The sequence below is a fragment of the Elephantulus edwardii genome, unplaced genomic scaffold (genome assembly GCF_000299155.1).
Source record: "Elephantulus edwardii isolate Elephantulus edwardi_28Jun2011 unplaced genomic scaffold, EleEdw1.0 scaffold00092, whole genome shotgun sequence".
Lineage (NCBI taxonomy): Eukaryota > Metazoa > Chordata > Mammalia > Macroscelidea > Macroscelididae > Elephantulus > Elephantulus edwardii.
In genome coordinates this window covers 9,527,154-9,546,801 of record NW_006399842.1, presented here as the reverse complement: position 1 = coordinate 9,546,801, position 19,648 = coordinate 9,527,154, and the positions used below count along the sequence as shown (strand labels likewise).

The 19,648-nt window shown below is 40.1% G+C and overlaps 1 protein-coding gene across 1 annotated transcript in view; it reads left to right on the top strand.

Moving 5' to 3' along the window:
• PAPPA (pregnancy-associated plasma protein A, pappalysin 1) overlaps positions 1–19,648 on the top strand; it is a 305,562-nt gene that overhangs the window by 191,939 nt on the left and 93,975 nt on the right. The window contains exon 11 of the mRNA XM_006890754.1: positions 7,205–7,398. Coding sequence (XP_006890816.1) covers positions 7,205–7,398 — 194 coding nt within the window. The remainder of the gene's footprint in view (positions 1–7,204; positions 7,399–19,648) is intronic.

Here is a 19,648-nt window from a genome sequence, read left to right as displayed (position 1 = left end):
TAACTGAAGACTTTTCCAAACTTCTTTGAATCCTGGTATGGTCATTATTAATGATTAATGATTAATAATTATTAAGAATATACCCTATATCTTTAAGACTCGCGTTACTTTCCCATATCTTAATTCTATTGTGTTATTTGATAATACTCAGAACCTGACTGAGGCAATCTAAAGGATAATCTTGTTTCCATTTCATTGGTGGGAAAATTGAGGCGTGGTTAAAGAAATAACATGCCTAATATTACCCAGTGATTAGAGGGGGAGAAAAAGAAAGAGTTTTTATGTAGGGTTTCTGGCTCCAAGGATAAGATGTCTTAGCAATAGCATGAACCCCAGCCTTTCCTTGTATTCTAAGATGAATTCCTCTTATTTTCCTAAGACTTGGTTTCCCATCTTTCAGTTGAGCTGAACAATTCCTGCCTATCTCAAGCAGTGCCCTTTGGACATGCCTCAGGAATGCAGGGGCATGGCATTTCATCTTGATCCTCCAGACAAATGGCAATTGAAAATTAAGTCAATGAAAAGAGGCATCAGCTGTGCCTGTCCACTTAGAGTCAGTCCATCTGTCATTGGCTCTTGAAGCTGAGGTCATTTCTTCGAAAAGAAAAAAGAAAGTTTTTGGCAGATGAAAACTCGGTTGGAGAAGACAGACTTGGTTAATGCTACCCCAACCACATCAAGTGTCTTGGCTGGAGAGAACAGATTTCTAAATGTGTCACAGCATGGAAGTAAATTAATTTGAAATGAAGGATTCCCTCATTTATGACCACACTTAAAGGAGCTTTTCAAATTGTACAGAATGTGAACTTTTTTTGGACAAGAATGTAGGCATTCATTGGAATGGCAAATTTTAGTCATTCACTGACTATCTGTTGGGCATCTACAAAGTCCACACACTATTATTGTATACCTTTCAGCCTATTTTGATTCAAATTGACCTTATAGGAAACAATAGACCTGTCTTATAGGGTTTTCTAGACTAATCTTTATGCAGGTGTGCTGGAAGCACAGTGACTTACCAAAAGATCAGTGATTCAAACCCAGAAGCCTCTCTACTGGGGAAAGAAGCAGCTGTAAAGATTATAAACCTGGAAACGCAATGAGGCAGCTCTGCCCTATAGAGATGTGTGTGCTGGAATCAACTTGGTGGCAATGACTTTAACTTGGTCTTTGGAATTTCTATGGCAGGAGAGGTCTTATTCCTCCTGAAGAGAGAGCGTTGGTGAGTTTCAACTCGCTGGCCTATCAGATAGTCTAGCACTTAGCCATCGAGCCACTGTCCTCCATTGCATGTACATATACATGCACACCTGTATATTCTCCAGCAGAGTGCATTATAGTTATGACATGGCGTGCAGGGTGGCAGGACGATTATTTGACCCTGGTATTGACTTTAAACTCATTTTACTACAAACTAATCAGCTCCCAGAAGAAAAAAAAAATTCAAGAAGCACCAAGTAAATTGATGTAATAAAAACAGGAAGGCCAATTTTGGTTTATTGTTTTGTTGTTGCTGTCTTTGTTTTTCCTGGCCACACATTTGTATTCCATTCCTCACCCTATTCTCTTAAGCGCTTGGGGCAGTGGGAATAGAGAGGGAAAGAGAATTCCCCAGATGAAGGCTGGCAGATGTAACTGAAGGGCCCCCCAGGACACTGCAGCAAGAGAAACTGAATAGCCTCGTCTAGAATGTTACTCAAAAGACAGACTCAAAATAGCTTTGTCAGCAGACCCAGGCATCTTCTGTCTGCCTGCTCTTTCTCTCTACTTCTGCCTTTCTTATCAATTATCTGTCAGTCCATCTGTATTTTGCCTCTTCTCTAGCCTCAGATTCTGTTCATCTTATGCATTCAGATTTATTGAGGTCGTAAACATAAGGCAGAAATTAGTCATTGTGAGAACCCTAACCCTAATTTCTACCACTCTTAAAAGGTCTCTTTGCAAGAAAATGGATTAAGCAATCTTGAAAACAGATCATATATGATCTGTGATAGAACATCACTCCATTTGTCTTGATATTGTAGGAGGGAGAAGATGAGGGTGCCAGAAGTCAAGCAGTGCCATGATAACACCCTCAAGATGTTGTAAAGATGGGAGAAGGTCTCTGCACTAGTGCGGGAGGGGGCTAAGCTTCTGTTTCTAGCTCTACCAGTGACTTTCCTTGACCTGGAAACAAACTCTTTGCCTCCTTTGGTCTTCAGTTTTCCATTAGGTAAAATGGAGAAAAGTTTGGCATTCCATATGTCATTCTTATATAATCACTGCAATAACTGTGGGTAAATACTATATGTCGATTTTTTTTTGGTTGAGGAAAATGAAGGAAGGTTAATGTATGTCATTTAAACCCTATACAGTTTATAAATGGTAGAATTCGGATTTAAATTCAAGTTTGTCCGATGCCCAAACCTAGCCTCTTTTCAGTTCCCTTTATTGAGCAAAGTCTGGATTTTGGCCGGTCATTCTTGAATTGGACCTAAATTTTATTATATGTAAATTGGCCACATGCACCAATTGGTTGGAGCTACTGAGAAAGTGCTGAGCCTGTATTCTTTCCACGCTTGAACTGCTAGGCATGCTACCGGTCACTAGAGCCCTCAGCTGGCTCAACCTTCATTAAATAATTGAATTCTAATGAATTGGTTTATTCTGGCTCTTCTGATAAAATTTCACTATGTAAACTGTTTGCAGAAAAACAAAAGGGATCTTGGAGCTTGGAAGGGGCTCAAATTAAGCTACTCCTGAATTCAATGCTGCTTTTTCAGATAGTCAACATCATAGATATCCAAGTTTTATTTCTCCTTGACCCAGGCTCATTCTTGCTGCAGGAATGTTTCTTGAAAGTGTTTCAAGTGCGTACTGATTTCACAAGCTGATTTAATTCAGCTGCATTTGGATAAACCAAAGTCTTCAGAAGAATCTTTGTTTTTTCTCTTGACAGTTATTTTAAAACACTTTTATATTCCTTTACTGTGAGTTCTATGGCTACCCTTAGAGATTATTCTGGCCCAGACTATGATTTTTGCTTTTTAAATGTGACACACGAGACTGAGAAGTAGAGGTAGTTATGCAAAGTTATGTAGCTAATTTATGGAGCAAAGTTAAAATTCTGGCCCTTGGCCCTCCATACAGTGCCTTCTGGGTTCCACTCCATTCTAGAGTAAAAAAGGGAAGAACACTATATTTAGGATGACTATATATTCTAAGCAACCTGAGTTTGATATGATGCTGAACCTTGTACCATTAGGGTATCAAATACCATAATGGTTTCCCAATGTGGACAGTGTGTGGTGGAGCTCCCAGTTATAAAACAGGTTTGGAAGCAGGAGTGGCATCCACTTCCTAAACCACATGCCTCTGGAAACTCTATGAACTTGGAGAAATGATGATAGTTATGGAAAGGCATTTGAGTTTTTGTTCATAGAGTCTCTATGAGTCGTGCTGAATTCCACGGCAATCCGCAACAACAACAATATACATTCTGATTTTCTTAAAATGATTTTTTTTAAAAAGAAGAATCAGCACAAGTTTCGTATTTGCCAAGCTGAAAGAACTGCAGAACAAATTCAAGCCTCAAGTTACAATACTGAAGGACTCTTGACAAAATCTTGAACAATGTAGAAAGCATTGGGATTGTGTACCAATGAGGGAGTTTTGCTTTTTCTTTTCAAGGAGAGGAGCAAACGTGGGGGGGGGAGGGGTTTGTGCGGGGAGAAGGGTGCAACAATGAATGAATGGAATTCCAAAATCTCTGTAGATGTTCATTGAAATGAAAAATAAACAAACTATTTAAAAAAAAAAAGAAGATGAAAAGAATACACAGAGTTACTGTACCAAAAAGAATCATTTAGGAACCCACCATCTCAGGACACAGCCTATGATCCATATTTGTTCTCATTTCAAAAGGAAGTATGAGTCAACAGAGTGTGGAAGTTATTGAACAATATTAATATTTCCTGCAAGTAAAATTTTGCTGAAGATTATTTCAAAACTGCTGACAGTACATCAGCAAAGAAATTCCAGAAGTTGAAGCTGGATTCAGAAGAGGCTGTGGAGTGAGGAATGTCACTGCTGGTGTCACATGTCGCTTTAATCAAAGAATACTAGCAAGATCTTTGTGTTTCGTTGACTGTGCAAAGGCATTTGACTGTGTGAATCGTGACAAATTGTGGATAACATTGAGAAGAATGATAACTCCAAAACACTTAATAGTGCCTTTGAAACCTCTGTATAGACCAAGAAGTAGTCTTTTTAACAGAACAAAAAACACTGCATGGCTTAAAATAAGGATTGTAGCCTTTCTCCATACCCATTCAGTCTATATGTTGAACAATTAATTTTAAAACCTGGACTATATGAACAAGAAGGTGGCATTAGAACTAGAGGGAGATTCATCAATTATCTGAAGTATATAGATGATACAACCTTGTTTGAAGAAAGTGAAGAGGAGAAGATGAGGAGGTGCTCACTAGGGGAGGGAGTGGAGGGCTTGGAGTTAGACCTCTGAAGCCTTTGACGAATGAAGACTGGACTGCAGAACAAACCATGGGACACTCTGGGATCCTGGGCTGTGGGCAGCAGCAGTCTACCTCCCATATTCACTCTCTTCCACCTCTTGCCGCCTCACTGGGTCTTTCAGAGTGTAGCCCGTCCCTCATTTCTTCCCCTTTTCTCTCAATGCCTATATTTTTACTCTCCCTCCTCCCATTCCCAGTATTCAAAACCTCAGTGACTATTCCAGATACTTGGGCTACTGGTCTGGGTATTTTGTTTAAAAAAAAATTGGGTGGGTGATCTTGGAGATCTGAATTTGGAAGTAGGGGACTACACCCAAGTCTTGTATCCTATCCATAAGATGCAAGGATTATTTCCCCTTCCACCCTCATATTTTTCCTTTTTTTTAATGAAAAGAAGAATAAATCCGAGTAGACATGTAAAAAAGTGAAGAGTACTTGAAACATTCACTGAAGATCAAAGAAAGAAGTCTTCAATATGCATTCATCTCAGTATCATGAAAACAGAAAATATCTTCATCACCGAACCAACAGGCAACATCATGACAGAGGGACAGAAGATTGACATTAACAATTTTATTCTCCTTGTCCTCCAGTCAACACACATGGTAGCAACATCAAAAAAATCAAAAGGCATGTTGTACTTGTAAAATCTGCTGTCAAGATTTTGTCCAGAGTGCTAAAGAATAGGATATCACTTTAAAGACTAAGGTGTGCCTGATCCAAATCAAGGTATTTTTAATTGCTTTGTGTACATTTGAATGAATTAGGGCAACGAATAAGGAAGATAGAAGAATTGGTGCCAACAAAGTGTATCGGATATTCCATAACTACTAAGAAGAATAAACAAATCTGTTTTAGAGGAAGTGCAATCAGTATGCTCCTTAGAGGCAAGGATGGTGAAACTTTGTTTCACTTACTTTGGGAATGCAATCACGAGAGGCAGATCCTTGGAAAAAGACATCAGGCTGAGAAAGATGAAAGAGAAGGTGACCTTCAACGAGATTGACGCAGTGACTACAACAATGGACTGGAGCATATTGGAGGTGGATGACAGAATAGAACACTATTCAGATCTGTTGTTCCTAGGGTCCCAAAGAGTCTTAATCATCTTAGTGTCACCTAAGAATGACAATATACATTAGGATTTGGCTAGAAGATTCAAATTTTCTTCTAGATATTTGCCTACTGCCTGAACATAGTTTTTAATAGCCCAAACTCATTCTCAAAGTCTACCAGTTTGTAAGAGAAATTATATGATCACCTTAAGACACTGAATTTTCTTTATGTAACTTTATGTTGTTTATGTTTATGTTTCTTTATGTTGTGGTGTAATCCAGACTGAAGGTTAAAGTCTTTGACCTTCTTCCATTAGTGCTTCAAGTCTTCTTCACTTTCAGTAAGCGAGGTTGTGTCATATGCATTTCTTACATTTCATTGTGAGTCTCCCTCTAATCCTGATTCCACTTTCTTTCTATAGACTAATTTCCTCAGATTAATCTACCCATTATACAAATGGAATAGGTGTGGTGAATGGATACTGCCCTGACACATACCTTTCCTGATTTTAAACCCTACTGTATCCCCTCGTTCCTTTGAACAACAGTTTCTTTGTCGAGGTACAGGTTCTCCATGAGTCTCACAACGGGACTAATAAGCAGCATCATGATAAATGTAGAAGAATACTTCATGAATTTGCGTATCATCCTTGCGCCGGGGCCATGTCAGTCTTCTATGTATTGTTCCAGGTTTAGTATATGTGCTGCTAAAGCTAGCACCTAAATGTGAAAAAGATTGAAGTTGTCAATGATTTCATTTTACTTAGATCTACAGTCAGCGTTTATGGACGTAGCAGTCAAGAACTCAAATAACATACTGCATTAGAAGATGCTGCCAAGCACCTCTTCAAAGTACTCAGGAACATCGCTCATACCTATTTAGAAAGCATTCTACTAGATCTGTGCGTCTGTGATCTTTGTCCTGGCAACTAAGTTAAGAATCAATGCAGCCAGTTACAGCTTAAATACTTGCAAGCATAAATCCTTACTGTACGCGGAATTATGTGAGAGATTGTTAAGTTGATCTTTAACTGAAACTTAGAAGTTAACAGAAAAGCCCTTAGAAGCCTTGAACAGTAGTTAAGGAGGACCTCTTAGAAATCCAATGGTCTGATTCCTTCTCGGCACTGAGGATTCAGTCTAGAAAGGGAAGGAAACTTTACCTAAAGCAGTGAAGCGCTTGTAGAGCTGAGAGGACAGCCAGTGTATCTTGTGAATCAATTTCTTCATTCTACAAAACTCAGATCCCCTTTGAAGTTAAATGAATGCCAACTTGTTACTCTCAAGGATTGTGATGATAGATTATGAAGCTAAAACTTGGAAAGTGAAAGTTTCCCTTGATCCAGCAGTAACATTCTGTATGACTTTAATGAATTACTAAACATGCGTGTGGAAACTTAACGTCCTCATCTGAAACATTAAAATAATGGTTAAAATCACAATACCCTCCTCTCACATTTAAGCTCAGGTGGGGCAGTGAAGATGGAGGTTATTTGTAAGCTTTTAAAGAGGTGAGATAATAGTCTTGATCATGCTGATGGCTTTATTGATTCTGATTCTCATCTGCTGATGATAGCTGAGATCAAAGAACAAATACCCAGCTGCGCTTTCCTTTTCCATGTTCGTTTCCTACAGATGAACCCAGCCAGTGCTATTTCCATGATGGTGATGGAGTATGTGAGGAATTTGAACAAAAAACTAGCATTAAGGACTGCGGTGTCTACACACCCCAGGGATTCCTGGATCAATGGGCGTCAAATGCTTCGGTATCTCATCAAGACCAACAATGTCCAGGCTGGGTCATCATTGGCCAGCCAGCATCATCCCAGGTAAGCTCTCAGCCCACCTGTGATACAGCTACAGACATTCTGAATCATGGTCCTCAAGACTGTCCACCTTAGGGCAGTGTAAATAGAAGTGACCCAAAGTAGTGCCATTTGTTAGAGATTGAGCATGGAATAGTTAAGGTAGGAAACCACAGTGTGCATAAATACATAGGGAGCCTGATGGTGTGATGTGTGACATGCCAGATGTTCACCCAAAGGTCAACAATCTGAATTTACCAGCTGCTCTGTGGCGGAGAGATGGTCAGTCTCCTTTCCTAATGATTTGCCATCTCAGAAGCCTGATGGACAGTTCTCATTAATGATTTGATTTTTGATGTTTCCTTCCATCTTATCCTTTCTATCTGTGGAAAGAACTTTCTTTTATATAAGGCCATTAGAGTGCAAGTGGTATAAGACATCCTACTTGTTTGAAGATACCAATTATATGTGTCCTGGGTACTTTTCTATGAGTGTGTTCTAAATCTAAGATTTGTTTGCTTTGTGACTTTAGACCACTTCCTACCACTTCTCTGCGCACTATTTTCTTTCTGCTCTTTAGAATAAAGGGTAGTTGAACTTGATAGATGGTTTCCAAGGACTTTCCTACTGTGAGAAGCCATGACTCACTTCTCAGTCCCCTAATGCACTGTTTTTATTCCTCGGTCCATCCCCAGGGTCCTTTCAGCTCAGCTGAGGGAGTTAAAGTGTTGAGGACACTGAGCTTGTGTGATGTTAAGGATCGCCGTGCTGCCCCCAGAGCCCCCTTTACAGCCACATTGCAGGTCAAGCACCTGCCTTCTTCTGAGATTCCTTTTTCCCAGAGACACAACTCAGTGCTCCAGACTGCCTTACCCAGTGGCCATATATATGCAACCGTGAGTGTCCTGGCCTTAAAGAGGAACCACTCTTCTCCACTGTTAATCTCAAATATTACTTTCTTGTTTTGGAGTCAGTGGGATAGGCTTGGCGTTTACATCAAAGTGAGATTTGTTGCTCTTCTAGACCCCAGTGCAGAATCATTGGGTCAGGTGTAAGGTAGGTCCAGCTTATTTATTAGCTATATGGTTTGATAATTTTGTTCATTAATTTATTTCCCCTTTAGTTCCTTTATGTATTCATTTGTATGTGCTCCTGCTAGACCTGAGGAAAATAGGACAGAACAAGAGCATGCCATTCTGTGATATTTTACATGCCAGCCCAACGAAGGAGGGAATGCATGGTTATGATTGTCCTCCCTTATGCTACCTCTGTACTTACCCCTCTCATCTGTGGTTGCACTCATAACAGTGAGTTCTCAAACCCCATTGCTGTCATACAGGAAGGAACCCAAACCCTTCAGCAGGTTTTCAGAAGCTACAAATTACTTGCGAGGAGATTGCCCATCGTTTCCTTGCAGAGCCACTCATAGATTCGAACCGCCAGAGAGGTGATTGACTTATAGGTCAGCAAAGCAACTTCTGTGGCCTATTCCACCCCTTCTCCCTTTACGGTGATCACTGTTGATCTCTTTTGTGTCTGATTCTCACATCAGGTTGTTATTCTTTGAAAGCAGATTGTTCATGCTGGTCTCATCATCTTCAAGCACAAGAGCTAGCTAAGACGAGGTAATGGGAAATGTGTAATAATTCTTTAACTATAGATAAACAATGGATCTACAATCAACACTCTTGTTACCAGCAGCCAGGAAATTAAAAGGTGAATTGCATTGGGAAAGTCTACTGTCAGAGACCTCTCTAAGGTACTGAGAAGCAATGATGTCAGTCTGGAGACTAAGGTGCACCTGATGGTCTTTGCCATTACTTGCTATTCATCAGAGAGCTGGACAGTGACTAGGGATGACAGAAGGAGAGTTGATGCCTTTGAGCTTTGGTGCTGGAGAAGAGTACTGAATATACCATGGACTTTTAGGAGGAAAAACAAGTTTGTCCTGGAGAGGGTGAAGCCAGGCTGGTCCTTGGAGGCAAAGATTCTGAAGCTGCATCTGACATGCCTTGGACATGTTTCAAGGAGGGATCCGTTCTTGGAGAGGGACATCATGCTTGGGTGAGTGGAGGGACAGCGCAGGAGAGGAAGACGCTCAATGAGATGGATTAATTCTGTCACTGGGGTAATGGGGATAGGTGTGTTAGAGACAATAACGTTGGCAAGAGATCGAGCAGGGTTTAGGGCTGTTGACATAGGATTGCTATGCGTCGCAAGCGACTCAACAGCACATAATAACAACAATGATAAACAACATGCACAAACACAACACACATATATGTGCGTGCACACAAAAACACGTACACATGCACACACATCTACACCTTGTAGATGTATGAATAGCACTGAGTGAAATGCTGGAGAACTGCTTCTCTAGTATGTGGAATGTCTTGCTTCAGAAGAAGCAGTGCAAGCTGGCAGGGGGACCAAGAGTTACAATTTCGATATGCATTTCTTGTGTTTCTTAAGAAGTCATTCAACCAAGGGAAACATGAATGCAGTCAGGATATCACTTGAGGGAAAGTTGAGGTAGCAGCCATGTTTAAGAATCACCTGAACGTTATTGCAACTAATGTGAGAAAAATAAAGCATTTTCTACTGGTAGCATTTGAAAAGAGACTTTGTGCAGGCAATTATTCCAATCTTGCAAGGAGGAGGCTGTCAGGAATTACGGGTGATGATCTCTTCCTAAACAAAAATCCAATTTAAGAAAAAAAAAATCATTATAAACACTAGCCCCTTCGATCTGCAAAGAGGAGATGAGGAAACAAAATCATCCTATTGAATTATTCATTGTAACCAATTTTATTTTAATGAAATTGACGAGGTTCCATTACTCTGGGCTTGGACATAATCTTTGTTACAAGGAGACTTCAGCTGTAACTAAATTTACCATAATGAGATCAGCTCACAGGAGAATACAGGGTCAGGGGAGGGAAGCTCTACACAGGCCGGGTGCAGGACTGGGCCGAGGGTGGCCTAGAGGGTGACAGAACAAAAGTGGCCTGAAATCATCATCGAAAAATAGCAAATGCCTACAAGACATCCCCCCCCTCTCTCTCTCTCACACACACACACACACACACACACACACACACACACACACTCTACACACTATCATGTACTCCCATGCATGTGTTCACATGAGCACATGCACAGGTCTGCATAAATCAGAGTAAAGATTTTTCTCTGAAATGGAAATGAAACCCCCATCTAACAGTTAAGGAAGTGCAGAAGTGTAACCCTGGCCTTCAGTACCTTGTAGAGTCATTAGAGGAGGATGGTGGTTCATTTTCACCCTGTCAGGGCCTCCAGTGAAGATGTTGATGACTGGGGAAGAGGGGCTCGGAGGCTCTTAGAAGTAAGGTTTAGAAATAAGATGGGAAGATGTGTCGTGTGTTGCCCCCTCCCCACATCCCCTCAGCCCAGTCGCACTCTCCCCTTCTTTCTTTCCCACACACACTCACACCAAGGCTCACAGACACAGACACACACATACACAGACACCTATGCATATGGATGAATGTGAATCCAGAAAGTGATTACCAAGGCAGATAGGGAAGAGTATAGGAGGGAACTGTAGGTTGCTGAAGGCCTCTGAATACGAGCCACTGTGCTGGACAATTACAGATGCCTTGAGGCCAATACACCTGCGGTTTTTCAAGGTAAAAATTATTAACTACCTGGCAGAAGCTGAGAGGTGGAGTATCTTGTCCGAAGTCACACAACTCATTAATGGAGGACTTGGATTAGAAGGATGTTATGGAATATGACAGAGAGATCTTTGAAGTGGGAGGTCACATCCAGAAGTTGGAGGTGACAAAATATCTGAAAAATTCTTGGGGAAATCAGCAGAATGAAAGGCAGGTGGACAGGTATAAAGTGGCTACATTCTTATCAGGCAGACGCAGTCCCTTCCCACATGTTCAAATCCAGGTCGCTGTGTCTACATTCTGCCAGGGTAGCTCCATCCGTGATCCCCTGAAGTTCACTGGTTGTTTCATTAACTTGAAAAGCAAAAACTCCGCTGCTGTGGAGTTAATTCCAGCTCATGGCAACTCTCCATTGAGTTTCCAAGGTTGTAAATCTTAACACAAGCAGACTGACTCATCTTTTTCTACAGAGCACCTGGGGAATTTGAACTACCAGACTTTCAGTTAGTAGCCCAACATTTAAAACTCTACCTCACCAGGACTTGTTAGTTCAAGGAATGAGACAATGACTACTGCTATTCTTATCCACCCCTCAAAAATACCCCCAACAACCTGTTGCATTCACCCTTTACCATTCCCGAATACTTGCCCTACACCATAGGAAGTTACATTCTTAGTCCAAAAGCTGCACCTCTGTGGTGTTTCAAAGCCACTAGTATCTCTTAGGGAGAAAGATGGGCAATTTTCTCCTATGTGATTTGCATCCTTGGAAACCCAACGGAGTATCATGTATGAGTTAGTGTCAAGCCAATGACTGAGTAAAAGCTTTAAAAAGGATAAATACTGAATGGTGGCCCTGGGTCTTTAGCCACTTAAAAAAAAAAAAAAAGAAAGGATGAACACAGTGCAGGTGCATTTTGGAGGTATGTTCCTAGCCCTATGCTAGATCCTGTGGAAGAAATCAAAGCAAAAGCCTCTAATCTTGCTATGACAAAGCTTAGAGTGAAAGGTCTATTAAGAGGAGCAGCATTGTTGGAAAAAGATTGCAAGCTTACCTGGTGACTAATGCAAATAAGAAAAATTAAGTCTAGAACACTGATGGTATGTATCAGCAGTATCATTCTAGGTTGTTCATTGAAATATGTGTGTCATTCATTTCCAAAGGGCAACCTGGAGGCCTGGTGCGTGACAAGTTGCACTGCCACCCCAAAGGCAGGCGATTTGAGTCTCCCAGCAGTGCAATGAGAGCAAGATAGACAGTCTCCTCCCATGTGGTTTGCAGCCTCTGGACACCCCCTGGAGGGTTAGCTTGATTCAGTTCCAACTCACAGCAATGGGAGAGAGAAGAAAGATCACTTCTAGTGCTGTACACTTTCTCTTGTCGATTCTCCTCAAACAGGTTTCCTAAATTTGATTAGGACTATGACATTATATAAATGCGGGACATTGGGTCTTACTTCTAAATATTATCAGAAGTATCATACTTCCTGTTTCTGAAAATTGGGTTGCACATCTGATAGCAAAAGCATTCTTGGGCTATTTTGGCCATGTACCTTGCTGGCCAAGCTGCAGTCAAGAAGTTCCTGAGATAGGGCAAAATGGAAAGGAGCTGAAGGAATGGAGTTATCTCTCTTCTGGGAACCACAGAAAGGATTTGATTTAAGCATTTGCGAAGATCTTATCTTTTTTCTTATTTTGTCTCCATGTTTTGCATTTCTCTAGTGCTTTACACCAAGGCTGCCAGAATGAGATGTAGATATTTCCTTCATTCCATCTCCACTCCTAGAATTTCTACCCAAGTCAATTTCCTCTTATCCAAGTAGGCATCTCCTTCCTTTTGAATGGCCTAAGGAGGAAATAGAAAGACTAAGAGGTCATGTGGAATGCACACTCCTCTCCTGAGGATCACAGACCTTCAGTCAACCACCAATTTATTTGGTTAGTCCTTTGGGGCTAAAGCTCAGACTAAGCACTTCTATGGCCAAAGTAAAGAAAACCTTTGTAAGAATGGGAGCTGTCTGCAGTGGACTGCACTGCCTTCATTGTGATCGAGTAAAATCCTCCTCCTAGGAGGCCAACCTGCTGAGGACGTTCCTACAGCAGAAGCCAAGTGAGAAGCAGGCATCCCTATTTCTTTTTAATTCAATCTCTGACTTTTTATTTCCCTCATTGAGTATGTTAGGTCTTCGGCATTTCACTTTGACTTCCATTTACCTGTTCTTTGGAAGTGCCACACTGCTTCTACCTCTGTTAAAATACAAGTTGTATTTTGTCTCATAACACATTATAGGGTATTTCATTGGCTCTGTCAAAAAGAATATGATAAGACCTATGCTGAGGAATATGAAGAGATAGAGAATATGGACTTTAACAGGATAAAGCAGAAATCGTGTTCATCTGGTCTTGGTCTCCTAGCTCCTTTCTTACTTGGAAGTCTTGAGGAAGTTCTTTCTCAGAGAATCTCAGCTTTCAGTTCTAGAAAGTGGGAGTGCTATCATCTACCTTGTGCAAATTAGAAAGTGAATGCAGAGAAATAGTAAGCACTGACTCTTCACTTACTGGGTCATGCAAGTTTTAATATCCTCCCTATGTTGTGCCAGGTTGCTCTTTGAACCTTTACTCCAATGCTAGCCCTAGTGATTCACATAGGATAGAAGCTCAGTCAACATTTTGTTGAGATTAACATTATTGTGTTATCAACACAGTTATCAAGTGCCTGCTGTCTTCCCAAAACTTGTGTTGACCATCTATTGATCTCAGAGAGCTTGCAGTTGTATCGGAGGGATGTATTAAACAGAAAATAGTAGCCAAAACCTCAAAAGTAAGATAGAAGAAGATACATAAGATAGAAGACGTGATGTTTGGTAAAGTCGAGGATTGTTGAAAGTCGAGAAATCCTCAGTGAAATGACTTGCCAAATAACTGCAGCAATGAACTCAAATACACTGACAGCCATGAACAGAGACGGGACTTTGAACATTTCTTTCTGTTATGCCATGAATTGGAGCAACAAAACAGCAACTAATAAAGCCAGACAACTTAGTTAAGAAATGTGAAAGGACATTTCATAGAAGCTTAGGGTTTAGACTTTGTCTCACGGGTTATGGGGAACTTGTCAAGCAATAAAATTGGGCATGAAGCGTTGATGGAGCTGATAATAAACGTGCCAAATGTTCATATTAAGGAGAGGAGTGATGTCTATTAAACTCTTCCTATATACTCTTGTACAGACAAGAAACAATAGCAGCACTACTTTTATATACCTGCCTAGGGATTCAAAGTATATTCTGTCCTGTATATTTCACAACAGCCCTACCAGGAAGTTTTAGTCCTTCTTTTTCCAGATGAAAATTCTATGAAACAAACTGTCTCACTGCTACTATTTTTTATTCTTTTTCCTTTCTATCACAAGGTTATGGGTATTACTTTTAAAAAGTTTAACTTGCAGATTTTACACTGAGAAACAAGTCTCCAATTCTATTTAACTGATGTTATTTACAAAGAAGAGCATGAACTATCTTGGTTCCATACTTGGTACAGTGGTCACTTGTACAGGCCCTCCCTCCACTGTTGCCCTGGCCTGCCATGGCTTTCATCAGAGCACATTGGAACAACATCTGCTGATGGTGGCAGGAGGAGAGGAGAAGGGAACACGCTGAAATGTCAGAGAAGATTCCAAGAAGTTTTCCCAAATACCCAAGGGATTTGCTTTCTCCTGGTGGTTTCTGAATAATTTTTCAAGAGCACACATGCGAGTCATCTAAGGAGACAGAACAGAAAGTACCGTGGTCTATTATAGGCTGTCCCATTATGTAGGGCACCCCAAAAAAAATCTCACCAGGAAAAGGGGGGTAAAATAATTTATTGGATCCCTCTTGAGTTGGTTGTTAAACTGTCTCAAACTTGCCATGGAAGCCTTGCACTGTAAGAGACTTTAAAGCTTCCAAATATTATAGGATCCAGACAAAAGAATCTCTCAGACTCTCCTTCCCTCGCCCCTTCCCCTTCCATCATTCACTCTTTCAGTATGTATTTCAACCTCAAACTCATTGCTTTTTGAGCCCATTGTTGCCACCAATGTATCAATCTCTTCTGCTGTCTGCTTTTCAAAGCATAATGCCCTCCAACAAAAGACCCTGAGAACATGAGCGCAAGTACATTGGACAGAATCTCCCTATCTATGCTTCTGAGCAGCATTCGGATTAGAATTTTTCCAAGACCGTTTCGTTTATTTTTCTGACAGTCCATAGTCTATTTCCATTTCTTTGCAGACACTCTAATTCAAAGGCATCGCCTCCTCTTTGGTCTTCCTTATTCGTTGTCTAGGTTTCATATGCATTTAGTCAGTGGAAAATGCCATGGCTTGGATCAGGCACACCTTTGCCCTCAAAGAGAGACCTCTGCTTTGAAACACTTTGAAAGGTTCTTTTGGAGCAGATTTGCTAGATGCAATACGTCATTTGATGTCTTGACTGTTGCTTCTTCTGTGGATGTTCATTGTGGATCTAAGTCAAATGAAACCATTGACAACTTCAGTCTTTGTTTATCATGGTATTATTGTCAGGATTTTTATTTTCATTATATTGTGGAATAATCCATACTTATGACTATAATAGTTCATTTTCATCAGTAAAATGCTCCAAACCCTGCTTTCTTCAAGCAAGGCCATGCCATTTGCTTATTGCAGGATGTTAGAGGGTCTTCCTCCACTCCTGAGGCCACATTCTTCTTCACATCCCTCTTTCTCATTGCCTGTGAGTCAGAACCAATTCCTAGAGATGTAAATACGTAGGAAGAGATTGCTCATCTTCCTCCTGAACAACCCACACACGGATATGAAGCACCAAAGAGTCTCCTTTAGGTTAGCAGCATGACCTCCTACAGACTTCGACCCCAGAGTCTCCTTCTTCACATAGTTCTCAGATTACTTGTTCAGCACACAGACTGAATAAGACTACAACCCTGACACATGCCTTATTTTATTTTAAATCATACAGTATCCCTTGTTAGTTTGAAGCATAGCCTCTTAGTCTGTGTATAGGTTATGCATAAACACAAGTAAATGTTCTGCAATTGCCATTCTTCACAATGTTATTCATAATTTGTTATGATCCACATACTCAAATGTCTTTGAATAGTCATTCAGACAGATAGAAACATCTTGCCAGTATTTTCTGCTTTCAGTCAAGATTCATCTGACATCAGCAATAATGTAACTCATTCCACATCCCCTTCTCAGTCGGGATTGGATTTCTTTCTGTTCTCTCTTGATGGACTACTGCAATCATTTTAAAAATTATCCTAATTAAGATTTTACTTGCATGTGAGATTAGTTACACTCTTTAATAATTTCTACATTCTGTTGGATCACCTTTCTTTAGAATAGACACAAATACTGATCTCTTCCTCTATTGATCAGGTAGCTATCTTCTGATTTCTTGGCATAGATAAATGAGTGTTCCAAAGCTTCATTAAATTGGCATTCCATCAATTCCTGGAGCCTTGTGCTTTAGCAATACCTACAGTGCAGCTTGGACTTTTTCCTTAAATACCGTCAGTTCTTGGTCAAAACCTAGTTCCTGAAATAGACTAAGGTGCATCTGAGTTACACCATGGTCTTTCCAGTCAATTGCTATGCTGAGAGCTGGACATTGAATAGGATGACAGAAGAAGAATTGATGCCTTTGAGTTGTGGTGTTGGAGAAGATCACTAAACATCCCATGGACTGCCAAAAGAACAAATAAAAAGGTTTTGGAGAAATGGTAGCTCTGGTGGCCTAATGGCAAGAAGTTGTGCTGCAATCCCAAAGGCACATGGTTCAAATCTACCAGGTGCTCCGCTGGAGAAGGAAGGACATTCTTCCCCTGTGCCAATTGGATATAGTTTGATGATACAAGAAAAGAAAAAAAATATATTTTTTGATAGGGTGCAGCCAGAGTGCCCTTTGGAGGCACGGATGATAAGGCTTAGCCTCACATACTTTCAGCATGTTGCTAGGAGGGGCTATTCCTTGGAGGGGAACATGATGCTCAGAAGGGTGGAGGATTGGGAAGGAGAGGAAGACCCTCCACCAGGTGATTAGCGTGGTGACTGAGCTGTCAGGAGGGGTGAAGGTGGCACAGAATAGGACAGGGTTCAGATCCACTGTTCATAGGATCACTATGTCGTATTCAACTCAACAGCACATAACTACATCCCCTCAGGTGAGATCCATGTGTATAGATAGCCTCTATACATGTTGTTGAAAAACAGTATTTTCAATAAATAAATTTCTGGTCTTGCAAAATCCTGTCATGGACTTTTGTGTCACTTCTACCGCCAAGGCTTTATTTTTTCAATTTCAGATCTTTTTTATTTCCAACTTTAATCAACAATGATCAATATACAATTGATTGACTTCAGACTGCAAAAATTAGTAACTTGTCTTCAATTTCTTTACCTTAGGCATTAATGAGTAATGATATTTAAATTTTAGTAATAGTTGTATTAACTGCATTTTCTTATATGCATGTAGATATTTCCCCAAGACTGACAGAATAGATTTTAAAATATTTGCTTTCTTAATAAATGTGACACTATTTCTCTTCAAGTTTCTATTCTTATAATAAACTATCTGCTTGATTAAAAAGTCCCATTACTAGTCCATTTCAGCTTAGATCAGCTTACTCCCTACTGTTACTGACCTATATTTGTGCAATTTAATTTCTGGTGACTTTCAGTTTTCCTAGATTAATACTTCATGAGTTCCACATTCTGGCTTTCTGGGTGTTTGCAGCTCTTATCATTTTGAGTCATGCCATATGAGGAAACAAAAGTTCTGCAACTTGACTCCCTACACATCACTAAGGTTAACTCTATTTTGAGGAAGCGGCTCTTTCACAGGTATATTTTGAGGACCTTCCAATTTGAGAGACTCATTTTCTGGCACTGAATCAGACGGTATTCTACTGCTATTTATAAGCTTTTCTGCTGGCCATTTTAGAAAGTAGATCAGGAGGTATTGAAATAGTGATGGTATAACTTCTAGGATCACAGCAACATATAAGCTATCACAGCGTGACAAACTGACAGAAAAGTGGTGGTTCTTTTTTTTGTAGTAACTGACAAATTTTATAATAAATGTTTTTCTCTACCTATGGAGTTTCAGCAACTGAGGGTTCCAATTAGGGATTAAGGCTGGTTTGTTTGTTTGTTTGCCTTGTTTCATGTACAAAGGAAACAATATTTTGGGCTAAGAATTCTAAGCAAATAAAGGCTGAAAGTATCTTGGTCTTTGATTGCTTAATTAAGATTGAAGTTTTATTCAATTACTTCCCTGAACATTTCAATTTCTTATTTATTATAAAATTATTATGTAGATTCCAAATCAACAGAAATTTGTTATGGACCTACTTGTCCAAAACATCATTTTGTACAGTAGGCTGAGGGTGAAATTAATAAGGCAAATATAACTTTTAATAAATATATAGGTGTCCCATGGAGAAAGGAAAGCATGATATATTGTTGTTTGTTATGTGTCATTGAGTGGCCAGCTACCCGTGGCAACCCTATGTATAGCAGCTCTGAAGCCTGACCTGTCCTGAGCCAGTCTCAATGATTCCAATACACCCACTCCCATTGTCCCAATTAGTGTATTGATTCATCTTATCTGGGATCTTCCTCTCCTGCACTGTCCACCCTTCCGAGCGTGAAGTCCTTCTCCATAGACTGGTCCCTCCTGGCCACGTGCCCAAAGTATGTGCAATGGAGTTCCAAAATCCTAGCCTCCATGGAGAAACTCGGTTTCACGCTCTCCAAGACAGATTGGTTTTTTTTCCTTGGTGGTATATTCAAGGCTCTTCTTCTAATAATAGGCACACATGTTAAAAAGTGTTGTGGTTCTTGAAAGTTAACCTTAGGCAAAGTGTATATTGAAGGGGAAGGATACTTCTAAATAAAAGGGAGGGTAACCATGAAATTATTTTAAGCTGCATATTTGGGGAAAATAAGAAGACTACTGATGGATGTGTTGCTTCATAGAGGTATATGGACATAAAGACTTGTTTGGAGCATTGTTACTTACTAACTGACTAACTGATCTCAGTCAAAAGACTTCACTACTGTAAACTTCAGCTTTCCTCATCTGTGCAATGAGCTTGTTGTTGCTCTCTGGGATGGACTTGAAGATTCAAAGAGCTGACATATATAAAATGTGTAGTACAAGTATACATCTAATACTTCCTCCACGCTTAATCAAAATGTGTGCTAACAAAATAATTTTTTAAAAATTCAACTCTGAGAAAAAGGATGTGGCCTAACAATTGAAGGAAGAGTCATCAACAGCCTACATTATGTGGGTTACACAACTTTGCTTTCAAAAAGTGAACAAGACTGAGAGCACTTACTGAAAATATCAAAGACTGTAATCTTCCATTTGAATTACATCTCACCATCAAGAGAACAAGAAGTTGTCAAGGATTTTGTTTTACTTGGATCCTCAATCAGCATCAATGATAGCATCAGCCAAGACCTTTTACATTGGAAGAGTCTACAATCAAGGACCTCTTTAAAGAGCTGAAGAGCAAGGATGTCAGTTTAAAGACTAAAGTAGGCCTGACCCACCCAATGGTATTTTCAG